This window comes from Scyliorhinus torazame, chromosome 5 (assembly GCF_047496885.1).
Source record: "Scyliorhinus torazame isolate Kashiwa2021f chromosome 5, sScyTor2.1, whole genome shotgun sequence".
NCBI classification, from domain to species: Eukaryota; Metazoa; Chordata; class Chondrichthyes; order Carcharhiniformes; family Scyliorhinidae; genus Scyliorhinus; species Scyliorhinus torazame.
The window spans coordinates 136,666,296-136,680,405 of record NC_092711.1 but is presented as its reverse complement, the minus strand read 5'-3'; the positions used below and the strand labels follow the sequence as shown (position 1 = coordinate 136,680,405).

Sequence of the window (14,110 nt, the reverse complement as noted above, 5' to 3'; positions counted from 1 at the left end):
TTCATGTTCTCAGCCTGATGATGCACTCCAGCCCGGTATAAGATACAGGAACGGGAGTCAGCCCTCCTGATCATGGCTGGAGAAGAGGCAGCACGGTAGCGTAGTGGTTAGCACTGTGGCTTCACGGTGCCAGGGTCCCAGGTTCGATTCCCCGCTGGGTCACTGTCTGTGCGGAGTCTGCACATTCCCCCCGTGTCTCCGTGGGTTTCCTCCGGGTGCTACGGTTTCCTCCCACAGTCCAAAAGACGTGCAGGTTAGGTGGTTCGGTCATGCTAAATTGCCCTTCATGACCAAAAAGGTTAGGAGGGGTTATTGGGTTATGGGGATAGGGTGGGAAGTGAGGGCTTAAGTGGGTCGGTGCAGACTCGATGGGCCGAATGGCTGTATGATCTATGTTCTATGACTGATCTGAACCCTCACTCGGTCCACTTTCCTGCCTTCTCTCCATAACCCTCAATTTCCCAGCTGAATAAAAGCCTGTCGATCTGGGCCTGGAAAATGTTCGCGGACTCGGCCTTCACAGCCTCCCAGGGTAATGAATTCCAAAGATTCATCGCTCTCTGAGGGAAGAAATTCTTCCTCAAATCCGCCTTAAAACGAGCAGCTCCTTGTCCTGCGACTGTCCTCTGATCCTACACTCTCCCCCGAGCGGGAATATCCTCCCAACATTAACCCTGTCTGACCCCCTGAGAATCTTATCTGTTTCCATCATATCATCACCTACACTCAGACATGTACACAAGGGCGTATGTGCATATACATACACGTGACATGCAGGAGTACAAAAGTACATAACATAAACACGGCATGTGCACGTACACACATACGCTTACTCACACGGACCTGCACATGCATGTGTATACACATAAGCATACACACATACGTACATTGTGCACAAATGTATGTGCACGCTCCGTACGCGTATGCGTCACACACATGTATACATGTGGCATTCATGCGCACATGTACATACACGTGGCATGCATTTGCACACATACGTACACGCAGTGTGCACACATGTACGTACAAATGGAGCGCACATGCGCACACATTCGTACATGCGGCGCGCAGACATACATGTACATGCGAGGTGTACGCACACACGTACTTACATGCACACACACGTGCATGCAGTGTTCATTCGTATGCATGCATACACATTTATGTACATGTGCACGCATACACTCGAACGTACAGATGACATACAGGTGCAGGCACACACAAACGTACAAACGCACACAAACATATGTAATACACACATATGTATGTACAGATGTGAACACATATACATACATGTGCATGCACATTTGTATATACACATGTGTGCAAACACCCGCACGTACACCCGCATGCATACACACACGCATCTCCCAAGACTGACCAGCAACTCCTACTCCCTGCCAACTCTAATTGAAGCCTACTCGTAACAATAAGCAAATATTATTATTAATGAGAAGCTGGGGGATTCCAAATGGATTCCTTCACCCATCACCTTAACCGCTCAGTCACAGTGACAGACCTTCGGTCTCTCGTTCCAATCTCACAAATGAACCAGCTAAGAAAGCCAATTAGACCAACTGATAGCCCCTTGAAGTCCACTGCAACAAAGCGACCTTGTGTAATTATAATAAATGCCATTTTGGGGGCTCATGATGCACATCAGCCGTCGCTCTTTGTACTCTTTTAAAGAACGAATGGACAATACAATAAACAAATTAAGGAGGGTTGGGAAACGCCTGGAACAAAAAGTAAAAACTACAGAGCAAACTTAACTCACAAAGTAAAAGATTGGGAGTGATATTGCAGGCCAACCCCTGCGATGCCCACCAATCATGGCAGTCTCTCTTTAGAGTCTTTTAAGAAAAAACGTAAGTCAATGAACTAAACACAAATAAGAGGGGCGTGAGCCCCTAGTGCCGCAGTGTAACTAAAACAAAACATCAAACAAACTGAACTCACTAAACTAAAATGTCATTCGCCCCAGCCCACCGGACACGGCAGTCCCGCTTTACACTCTTTTGATAAATCAAGAACAAAAGTCAATGAATAAAAATGAGGGGGGGGGGGGGGAGGATCAAACTTACAAAATCAAAATGTCCTTCCTGGGAGTTATCCCCTATTCATATGCTCTTTTAAATAAACCACTTAATCATATCAAGGTAACTGAGGTTGCCTCCTATTTTTATACTCTTTTATTAAAATAATAATCAAGGATGTCAGATGTTACCACCACAAGTGGAGTACCGAAATCAAAATTAAACATCAAAAGGAAACTCAAACGAATTAAATCAAAAGGTCATTCCCAGGGGTGATGCACCCCGGCCGTAGTCACACCCGTGGCAGTCTTTCTTCTGATAAAGGAAATAGTCAAACATAAACAAATGAGCCAGAGGGAGTTATAGCCCCTCAGGGGCACCGTGACTAAAAACAAAACATCATGAGGACACGTAACGAACTAAACCGAAACGTCGTTCCCGGGGGAGATGAAGAGGAGGACGAAGGAAGCGCTTCAAAAGCACCCTGAAGGCTCACCTCAAGAAACGCAACATGGAGGCCCTTACTCAGAAGAGGACCCATTTGGAGGAACCTCCCGAGGGGAGGGACACAACTCTTCGAGGTTGTCCGACGGCAAGCAAGACAGGCCTGCAAAAGCAGCCCAACGACCTGGAGCCCAAGGACCAATCCCCACCTTCCAGGGGCACATGCTAAGTGCATGGCCGAAGACGCGGCTCTCTGTTCTGGGCTCACCAACCAGAACCGTGCGTCCAGAGTTTCTTAGGCGGGCGACCGGTGTGGCCACAAGAGAAGATATCCGGCGGGAACCCCGGCCTGCCTCCTCCTCAGTGCCCGTAGGTCGTGTACCAGTTCCCGTACCAGCCTCCCCGAACAGGCGCCGGAATGTGGCGACTAGGGGCCTTTCACAGTAACTTCATTTGAAGCCTACTCGTGACAATAAGTGATTTTCGTTTCACTTCATTTGGTGGCAGTCTCTCTTTATATGTGCTCTATCTACTTAACTAACCAGTCGGCTTTGTGCCTCAATATCATTAACATAGGAGATGAAAAGGAGGGCGAAAAGTATGTGGGGGGACGCAAAAGACTTACCCCAAGTCAAACACCACCAGCCTGGGCTTGGCCATTTTGCGGAACAAGGAACTAAGGCGAAGGGACTAACCCGCTCGGTCCTCCCAACAACCCATCTGGGACCTCCAAGATCCCAGAGTGCACCAGGGTCCGTTCTCCCTCCCCCGCGGGCAACGGTCGTTCGCCACCATCTTGGCGGGGTGCGCAGTTGACCGACGTGACGTGCGCCGGAGATCGTCCTCTCCGGCTCTTCGCGTCCCTCCTTGACCAAGATGGCGGCAAGGGCAAACGGGGGTTTCCTTTCCAACTCCACCCCCCCCTCTCTCTCTCTCCCTGACCAAGATGGCGGCCGGGCATGCGCTCATCCCGCCTCTTTCGTTCTCCTGGAACAAGGTGGCGCTGCCCAAGGCGGTGCGTGCGCAGTTGCGCCGACGTCAAATCATATGTATACACACGCACACTCCAGATCACTGGCCCCCAACTTGACAAAGATGGCGGCCGAGCATGCGCTCAGCCTCGCCTGGCCCCCATCTGCCTTTTCCTTGACTGTGATGGCGGCCGAGCTCCGCGGCGGTGGTTTCCCGCCGGCAGCCATGTTTGTTCCTGGGTGGATGGCGGGGAAAGGGTTTGCGTGTCGGACCGCTTCCGGCCTGTCCCCTCCCTTCTTCCTTCCCCCGCCCTTCGCTCAAACACTTTCCGGACGCGGAGAACGTGGGATAATTAAAACAGCTGGACAGTTACAGCTGGGAAAGAGGAAGGTGTTGTTCTTCTCAGTTCTGTTTTGATTTGAGCTCCTCCTCAATGGGCCTGAAGAGGAAGAAGGAGAGGCCCGGGGACCAGGGGCTCTCCCAGCTGGACGGCCCCATGCTGGGCTATTTCCGGCGGGTGGGAGATGCCCTGGAGCAAGGCTTCGAGGAGGACGGAGAGAGAGGTGAGCATTGGGACTAGTGGATGGGTGTGTGTGGCTGGAGTTGGCCTCAGTGCCACTGGGTAGTGGGGGAGGGGTTACAATTGGCCTCAGTGCCACTGGGTAGTGGGGGAGGGGTTACAATTGGCCTCAGTGCCACTGGGTTGTGGGGGAGGGGTTACAATTGGCCTCAGTGCCACTGGGTTGTGGGGGAGGGGTTACAATTGGCCTCAGTGCTACTGGGTTGTGGGGGAGGGGTTACAATTGGCCTCAGTGCTACTGGGTAGTGGGAGAGGGGTTACAATTGGCCTCAGTGCCACTGGGTAGTGGGAGAGGGGTTACAATTGGCCTCAGTGCTACTGGGTAGTGGGAGAGGGGTTACAATTGGCCTCAGTGCCACTGGGTTTGTGGGGGAGGGGTTACAATTGGCCTCAGTGCTACTGGGTAGTGGGGGAGGGGTTACAATTGGCCTCAGTGCCACTGGGTAGTGGGAGAGGGGTTACAATTGGCCTCAGTGCCACTGGGTTGTGGGGGAGGGGTTACAATTGGCCTCAGTGCTACTGGGTAGTGGGGAGAGGGGTTACAATTGGCCTCAGTGCCACTGGGGTAGTGGGAGAGGGGTTACAATTGGCCTCAGTGCTACTGGGTAGTGGGAGAGGGGTTACAATTGGCCTCAGTGCCACTGGGTTGTGGGGGAGGGGTTACAATTGGCCTCAGTGCTACTGGGTAGTGGGGGAGGGGTTACAATTGGCCTCAGTGCCACTGGGTAGTGGGAGAGGGGTTACAATTGGCCTCAGTGCCACTGGGTTGTGGGGGAGGGGTTACAATTGGCCTCAGTGCCACTGGGTAGTGGGGGAGGGGTTACAATTGGCCTCAGTGCCACTGGGTAGTGGGAGAGGGGTTACAATTGGCCTCAGTGCCACTGGGTTGTGGGGGCGGGGGTTACAATTGGCCTCAGTGCTACTGGGTAGTGGGGGAGGGGTTACAATTGGCCTCAGTGCCACTGGGTTGTGGGAGAGGGGTTACAATTGGCCTCAGTGCCACTGGGTAGTGGGAGAGGGGTTACAATTGGCCTCAGTGCTACTGGGTAGTGGGGGAGGGGTTACAATTGGCCTCAGTGCCAACTGGGTTGTGGGGGAGGGGTTACAATTGGCCTCAGTGCCAACTGGGTAGTGGGGGAGGGGTTACAATTGGCCTCTGCCACTGGGTAGTGGGGAGGGGTTACAATTGGCCTCAGTGCCACTGGGTAGTGGGGGAGGGGTTACAATTGGCCTCAGTGCCAACTGGGTTGTGGGGGAGGGGTTACAATTGGCCTCAGTGCCAACTGGGTTGTGGGGGAGGGGTTACAATTGGCCTCAGTGCCACTGGGTAGTGGGGGAGGGGTTACAATTGGCCTCCGGAGGGTGGCATGTGGCGCATTGGAACTGCAGCACTGAGGTCCCGGGTTCGAATCCCGGCTCTGGGTCACTGTCCGTGTGGAGTTTGCACATTCTCCCCATGTTTGCGTGGGTTTCACAACCCAAAGATGTGCAGGTTAGGTGGACTGGCCGCGCTAAATTGCCCCTTAATTGGAAAAGAAAAATAATTGGGTACTCTTACATTTTTAAGAAAAATTACAATTGGCCTCAGTGCCACTGGGTTGTGGGGGAGGGCCTACAGTTGTCATCAGTACCACCGGGAGTGGATAAGAGAGTTTGGAGGGGGGGTAGGGGGGCTGCGGTTAATTTGACTGTGCCCCTGCCCGATCCTAACCTCTGACCTGACCTTTTGTATGTCTCCCTTCCCCTCCCCCTCCAGATCTCTTCATCACCAATGTCCTGGAAGAAGTGCGAGGCCAGGTGCTGGAGCTGTGCACCGACCCCTCGGTCAGTGTGATCCTTGAGCGGCTCCTGGCGGTGTGCAGCGCCTTGGAGCTGCGCCGCTTCCTGGCCGCCCTCCAGCCCCACTTCGCCTGCCTCAGCCGGCACCGCTGCGGCGCCCATGTGGTGCAGATGGCCCTGCTTCAGTCCGCTCGGCTGGGGGACCAGCTACAGGTCGCAGAGGAGGAGGGAGAGGGGGCGGCCGAGGGCGGCGGCGAGAGGAGGAGCCTGGAGGCGCTGATCCGCGAGCTGAGTGCCGGCGTCCGCGGGGACTTTCTGGTGTACGCCAGCGACACCCACGGGAGCTTTGTGCTCCGGACGCTGCTGCAGATCCTTGGGGGAGTGGTCCTGAGCCCGGAGGACACAAAGAAAAGCTCTCGCAAGAAGGCTCCTCGCGGTGAGTGCCTTGTTGCGCCTCTTCGGTCAAACAAAAGCTCCTGGTGCGAACTGGCAGACGCCATGAACGCTGGCTGTCAGAGCAGCAGAGATTAATTGCCGGATTTTCTCAACCGAGCTGTTAAACTCATTTCAGGTCAATGTCTCTTCGGCAGAACCAGGGAAAGGCTTTTTACAAAATACGGAAGCAGGGGAAAGTGTGTGGGGACGAACAAAGGAGAAGGGTCATCTATCGGGTAGGAGAGATTAAATAACAAAATGAGGGACGGTACAAGGCTGAAGGTGATGGGGCGAGCAGAAAATCAAAAAACAGTGCAGCAGAGGTACGAAATTCCGACAGCAGAAGTTATCGACAAATACTGCAGCTGAGGAAAGAAAAACGGGGGAGGGGGAGGTAACAAGAGAATACGATTAGATCGCTCTCCCCGCCCCCCCGAACCTGACCTACTCCATTATTCCAACATTTTCTATGTTTATTACACTGCTTTCAAACAATTCTCTTCTCATAAATCTAAATAAATAATCTTTATCAGTGTCACAAGTGGGCTGACATTAACGCTGCAATGAATTTACTGTGAAAATCCCCCAGTCGCCACATTCCGGAGCCTGCCCGGGTCACAGAGGGAGAATTCAGAATGTCCAATTCACCCAACAGCGCGTCTTTCGGACTTGTGGGAGGAAACCGGAGCACCCGGAGGAAACCCACGCAGACACGGGGAGAACGTGCAGACTCCGCACAGACAGTGACCCAAGCCGGGAATCGAACCTGGGACCCAGGCGCTGTGAAGCAATAGTGCTAACCACTGTGCTATCGTGCCGCCCCAAAGTCCAGGCTGCGTTAATTGTTAATCAAGAATCTATCCAGCTCTGCCTTAAAAATATTCCGAGACTTTGCGGAAGAGAGCTCCAGAGACTCACCGCCCTCTGAGGGAGAATTTCTCCTCATTTCTGTTTTAAATGGGTGACCCCTTTTTAAGCAGTGTCCTGCTCATCTCCCCCCCCCCCCCCCCCCCCAAAAAAAAAGCAGTTCTGGATTCTCCCACATGAGGAAACATCCTAGGTTTTGATCAAGTGGCCTCTCGCTCTTCACAACTCCCATCGGATACAAATCCGGCCTGTCCCAACCTTTCCTCATAAGACATCCCGCCCAGTCCAGGTATGAAGTCTGGTAAACCTTCTCTGAACTGCTTCCAACACATTTGCATCCTTTCTTAAATAAGGAGAGTACTACCGTATGTACACAGTGCCCCAGATGTGGTCTCACCAATGTCCTGTGTAACTGAAGCAGAACCTCCCTACTCTTGTATTCAATTCCCCTCACAATAAACAATAACATTCTATTAGCTTTCCTAATTACTTGCTGGACCTGTATACTCGTCTTTTGTGATTCAAGCTCTTGGACACCCACATCCCTCTGAGTCTCAGCTCTGCAATCTCTCACTATTTAGATAATAAACTTCTCTTTTATTCTTCCTGCCAAAATGGCAAATTTCACATTTCCCCACATTATACTCAATATGGCAGATCTTTGACCATGGGAATCAGGAGGGAAACTCTCCGGCTGGTTGGTGTCATACCTGGCACAAAGGAAGAAGGCTGTGGTGGTTGGAGGTCAATCATCTCAGCTCCAGGACATCACTGTAGGAGTTCCTCAGGGTAGTGTCCTCGGCCCAACCACCTTCATCAATGACCTCCCTTCCACCAGAAGTGGGGATGTTTGTGGATGACTGCGCAATGTTCATCATTTGTGACTCCTCAGAGACTGAAGTAGTCCATGTCCTGGACAATATCCAGGCTTCGGCTGACAAGTGGCCAGTTACGTTCGCACCACACAAGTGCCAGAAAATGACCATCTCCTACAAGAATAACAGAACACTATAGTGCAGAAGAGGCCCTTCGGCCCATTGAGTCTGCACCGACGCATGGAAGGCCCTGACCTGCCCACCTAATTCCATTTGCCAGCACTTGGCCCATAGCTTTGAATGTTATGAAGCGCCAAGTGCTCATCCAGGTACCTTTTAAAGGATGTGAGGCAACCTGCCTCTAACACTCTCCCAGGCAATACATTCCAGACTGCCCTCTGGGTAAAAAAGATTTCCCTCCAATCCCTGTGGATCTGACCATCGCCCCATGACATTCAATGGCATTACGGTCGCTGAACCCCCCCCCCACAATCAACAACCTGGGGGTTACCATTGATCAGAAATTGAACTGGACCCAGCCATATAAATACCGTGGCTACAAGAGCAGATTAAACACTGGGAATCCTATAGCAAATAACTCACCTCCTGACCCCCCCAAAACCTGTCCACCATCTACAAGACAGTCAGGAGTGTGATGGGATACTCTCCACTTGCCTGGGTGAGTGCGGCCCCGACAACACTCGAGAAGCTCGACACCATCCAGGACAAAGCAGCCCCGCTTTGATCGGCACCCCATCCACAAACATTCACTCCCTCCACCACCGACGCACAGTGACAGCAGTGTGTGTACCATCGACAAGATGCACCGCAGCGACTCACCAAGGCTCCTTCGACAGCACCTTCCAAACCCACCACCTCTACCATCTAGAAGGACAAGGGGCAGCAGACACATGGGGAACTCCACCACCTGCAAGTTCCCCTCCAAGTCACTCACCATGAAATATATCGCCGTTCCTTCACTGTTGCTGGGGCAACATCCTGGAACTCCTTCCCTATCAGCACAGTGGGGGTACCTACACCTCAAGGAGGCAACTCGCCACCACCTTCTGAAGGGCAACTAGGGATGGGCAATAAATGCTGAGCCTAACCAGCACCCTCACCCCATAAATGAATTTTTAAAAAACCTTCCTCCTCTTGTTAAAAGAAAATTACCGCGGATGCTGGAATCTGAACCAAAAACGGTCAATATTGGACAATCTCAGCAGGTCTGCCAGCATCTGTGGAGAGAAAAGGGGGCTGAAGTTTCGAGTCTGGCTGACTCTTTATCATCCAGGCTCTCATCGTTAGCTTCCTTCTCCCTCTTCTCCCTCCACAGATGCTGTCAGACCAGCTGAGATTATCCAGTATTGTCCGTTTACGTTCTCCCTACTTTTGTATTCAATTCCCCTCAATAAACAATAACATTCTATTAGAACAAAGAAAAGTACAGCACAGGAACAGGCCCTTCGGCCCTCCAAGCCCGTGCCGACCATGCTGCCTGACTAAACTAAAATCTTCTACACTTCCTGGGTCCGTATCCCTCTTTTCCCATCCTATTCATGTATTTGTCAAGATGCCCTTTAAACGTCACTATCGTCCCTGCTTCCACCTCCTCCTCCGGTAGCGAGTTCCAGGCACCCACTACCCTCTGCGTAAAAAAACCTGCCTCGTACATCTACTCTAAACCTTGCCCCTCTCACCTTAAACCTATGCCCCCTAGTAATTGACCCCTCTACCCTGGGGAAAAGCCTCTGGCTATCCACTCTGCCTCTGCCCCTCATAATTTTGTAGACCTCTATCAGGGTCACCCCTCGGCCTCCATCGTTCCATTGAGAACAGACCGAGTTTATTCAACCGCTCCTCATAGCTAATGCCCTCCATACCAGGCAACATCCTGGTAAATCTCTTCTGCACCCTCTCTAAAGCCTCCACATCCTTCTGGTAGTGTGGCGGCCAGAATTGAACACTATACTCCAAGTGTGGCCTAACTAAGGTTCTATACAGCTGCAACATGACTTGCCAATTCTTATACTCAATGCCCCGGCCAATGAAGGCAAGCATGCCCGTATGCCTTCTTGACTACCTTCTCCACCTGTGTTGCCCTTTCAGTGACCTGTGGACCTGTACTCCTAGATCTCTCTGACTGTCAATACTCTTGAGGGTTCTACCACTCACTGTATATTAGCTTTCCTAATTACTTGCTGTACCTTTATACTAACCTTTTGTGATTCATGCTCTTGGACATCCAGATCCCTCTGCATCTCAAGAGCTCTGCAATCTCTCAAACACTTGGATAATAAGCTTCTTTTTCATGTTTCCTGCCAAAATGGGCAATGCCACATTTCCCCACATTGTACTCCCATTTGGCAGATCTTTGACCATGACACAAGGCCCGAGGCTCCTCAGCGGAGCATTCTTCATGAAAACACGACGCCGGGTCACATCAGGAGATATGAGTTCAGAGGAGGAAATGCTCGGTCAAAGAGGTCGGTTTTTAAGGAGCATCTTAAAGGAGGAGAGCGAGAGAGACTGCGAGTGGCTTGGTGGAGCGAATTCCAGAGCTCCGGGACGCGGCCGCCAATGGCGAAGCGATTAAAATCGGGAGGGGGAGGTGGTTTGCTTGAGAGGCTGGAATTGGTGGAGCGTGGCAGTCTCGGAGGGACATGGGAGGAGACTGCAGGGATACGAGAACATGAAACATACTGTGCAGAAGGAGGCCATTCGGCCCATCGAGTCTGCAGCAACCCACTTAAGCCCTCACCTCCACCACATCCCCGTAACCCAATAACCCCTCCTAACCTTTTTGGACACTAAGGGCAATTTATCATGGCCAATCCACCTAACCTGCACGTCTTTGGACTGTGGGAGGAAACCGGAGCACCCGGGGAAAGCCAACGCAGACACTGAGAGAAAGTGCAGACTTCGCACAGACAGTGACCCAAGCTGGGAATTGAACCTGGGACCCTGGAGCTGTGAAGCCACAGTGCTATCCACTTGTGCTGCCCTATGCTACCGTGCTGCCCACGAGGGATTGCGGGGGGAGGCAGGGGTGAGAGGCCTTGAAGGGATTGCAAAAGCAGGGTGACAATTTTAAGATGGAGGCGTTTGTTGGACTGGGAGCCGCTGTGGGTCAGCAAACTCGGGGGGGGAGGCGGTAGGTGCGGCGTGTGTGGACACTGGGCAGCAGAGTTTCAGGTGAAGGTAGAATGTGGGAGAGTGCCCTGGAGGAGCATAGACCGGTCTGGTGGTGACTGAGGCAGGGATCAGGCATTCAGCATGGGATAAGCTAATGCAAGGGAAGTCGAACACAACGAACAAAATAAACTCATCCAGAGCAATAGCAGCATGGGAGAAATATGAAGCTCACTCCCCGGGTATCTGTTATTCTATATATAAACCACCCAAACCCCTCGATTAGATTCCAGCTGTAACTCACTCCCGGTATCTGTTACTCTATATATAAACCACCCAAACCCCTCGATTAGATTCCAGCTGTAACTCACTCCCGGGTATCTGTTATTCTATATATAAACCATCCAAACCCCTCGATTAGATTCCAGTCTGTAACTCACTCCCGGGTATCTGTTATTCTATATATAAACCACCCAAACCCCTCGATTAGATTCCAGTCTGTAACTCACTCCCGGGTATCTGTTATTCTATATATAAACCACCCACACCCCTCGATTAGATTCCAGTCTGTAACTCACTCCCGGGTATCTGTTATTCTATATATAAGCCACCCAAACCCCTCGAATAGATTCCAGTCTGTTACTCACTCCCGGGTATCTGTTATTCTATATATAAACCACCCACACCCCTCGATTAGATTCCAGTCTGTAACTCACTCCCGGGTATCTGTTATACTATATATAAACCACCCAAACCCCTTGATTAGATTCCAGTCTGTAACTCACTCCCGGGTATCTGTTATTCTATATATAAACCACCCCAAACCCCTCGATTAGATTCCAGTCTGTTACTCACTCCCCGGGTATCTGTTATTCTATATACAAACCACCCGAACCCCTCTATTAGATTCCAGTCTGTAACTCACTCCTGGGTATCTGTTATTCTATATATAAACCACCCAAACCCCTCGATTAGATTCCAGTCTGTAACTCATTCCCGGGTATCAGTTATTCTATATATAAACCACCCAAACCCCTCGATTAAATTCCAGTCTGTAACTTACTCCCGGGTATCTGTTATTCTATATATAAACCATCCAAACCCCTCGATTAGATTCCAGTCTGTAACTCACTCCCGGGTATCTGTTATTCTATATATAAACCACCCAAACCCCTCGATTAGATTCCAGTCTGTAACTTACTCCCGGGTATCTGTTATTCTATATATAAACCACCCAAACCCCTCGATTAGATTCCAGTCTGTAACTCATTCCCGGGTATCAGTTATTCTATATATAAACCACCCAAACCCCTCGATTAAATTCCAGTCTGTAACTTACTCCCGGGTATCTGTTATTCTATATATAAACCATCCAAACCCCTCGATTAGATTCCAGCTGTAACTCACTCCCGGGTATCTGTTACTCTATATATAAACCACCCAAACCCCTCGATTAGATTCCAGCTGTAACTCACTCCCGGGTATCTGTTATTCTATATATAAACCATCCAAACCCCTCGATTAGATTCCAGTCTGTAACTCACTCCCGGGTATCTGTTATTCTATATATAAACCACCCAAACCCCTCGATTAGATTCCAGTCTGTAACTCACTCCCGGGTATCTGTTATTCTATATATAAACCACCCACACCCCTCGATTAGATTCCAGTCTGTAACTCACTCCCGGGTATCTGTTATTCTATATATAAACCACCCAAACCCCTCGAATAGATTCCAGTCTGTTACTCACTCCCGGGTATCTGTTATTCTATATATAAACCACCCACACCCCTCGATTAGATTCCAGTCTGTAACTCACTCCCGGGTATCTGTTATACTATATATAAACCACCCAAACCCCTTGATTAGATTCCAGTCTGTAACTCACTCCCGGGTATCTGTTATTCTATATATAAACCACCCAAACCCCTCGATTAGATTCCAGTCTGTTACTCACTCCCGGGTATCTGTTATTCTATATATAAACCACCCAAACCCCTCGATTAGATTCCAGTCTGTAACTCATTCCCGGGTATCAGTTATTCTATATATAAACCACCCAAACCCCTCGATTAAATTCCAGTCTGTAACTTACTCCCGGGTATCTGTTATTCTATATATAAACCATCCAAACCCCTCGATTAGATTCCAGTCTGTAACTCACTCCCGGGTATCTGTTATTCTATATATAAACCACCCAAACCCCTCGATTAGATTCCAGTCTGTAACTCACTCCCAGGTATCTGTTATTCTATATATAAACCACCCAAACCCCTCGATTAGATTCCAGTCTGTAACTCACTCCCGGGTATCTGTTATTCTATATATAAACCACCCGAACCCCTCGATTAGATTCCAGTCTGTAACTCACTCCCCGGGTATCTGTTATTCTATATATAAACCACCCAAACCCCTCGATTAGATTCCAGTCTGTAACTCACTCTCGGGTATCTGTTATTCTATATACAAACCACCCGAACCCCTCGATTAGATTCCAGTCTGTAACTCACTCTCGGGTATCTGTTATTCTATATACAAACCACCCGAACCCCTCGATTAGATTCCAGTCTGTAACTCACTCTCGGGTATCTGTTATTCTATATACAAACCACCCGAACCCCTCAATTAGATTCCAGTCTGTAACTCACTCCCGGGAATCTGTTATTCGATATATAAACCACCCGAACCCCTCGATTAGATTCCAGTCTGTAACTCACTCCCGGGTATCTGTTATTCTATATATAAACCACCCAAACTCCTCGATTAGATTCCAGTCTGTAACTCACTCCCAGGTATCTGTTATTCTATATATAAACCACCCGAACCCCTCGATTAGATTCCAGTCTGTAACTCACTCCCGGGTATCTGTTATTGTATATATAAACCACCCAAACCCCTCGATTAGACTCCAGTCAGTAACTCACTCTCGGGTATCTGTTATTCTATATATAAACCACCAGAACCCCTCGATTAGATTCCAGTCTGTAACTCACTCTCGGGTATCTGTTATTCTATATACAAACCACCCGAACCCCTCGATTAGATTCCA

The 14,110-nt window shown here is 50.2% G+C and overlaps 1 protein-coding gene across 1 annotated transcript in view; it reads left to right on the top strand.

Moving 5' to 3' along the window:
• The first annotated feature begins 3,699 nt into the window (after positions 1–3,699).
• The window catches only part of LOC140417931 (nucleolar protein 9), a 24,727-nt gene continuing 14,316 nt past the window's right edge, over positions 3,700–14,110 (top strand). Inside the window, exons 1-3 of the mRNA XM_072501363.1 lie at positions 3,700–4,015; positions 5,789–6,322; positions 6,383–6,482. Of these exons, the coding sequence (XP_072357464.1) occupies positions 3,886–4,015; positions 5,789–6,322; positions 6,383–6,482 (764 nt within the window). The 5' untranslated portion in view covers positions 3,700–3,885. The remainder of the gene's footprint in view (positions 4,016–5,788; positions 6,323–6,382; positions 6,483–14,110) is intronic.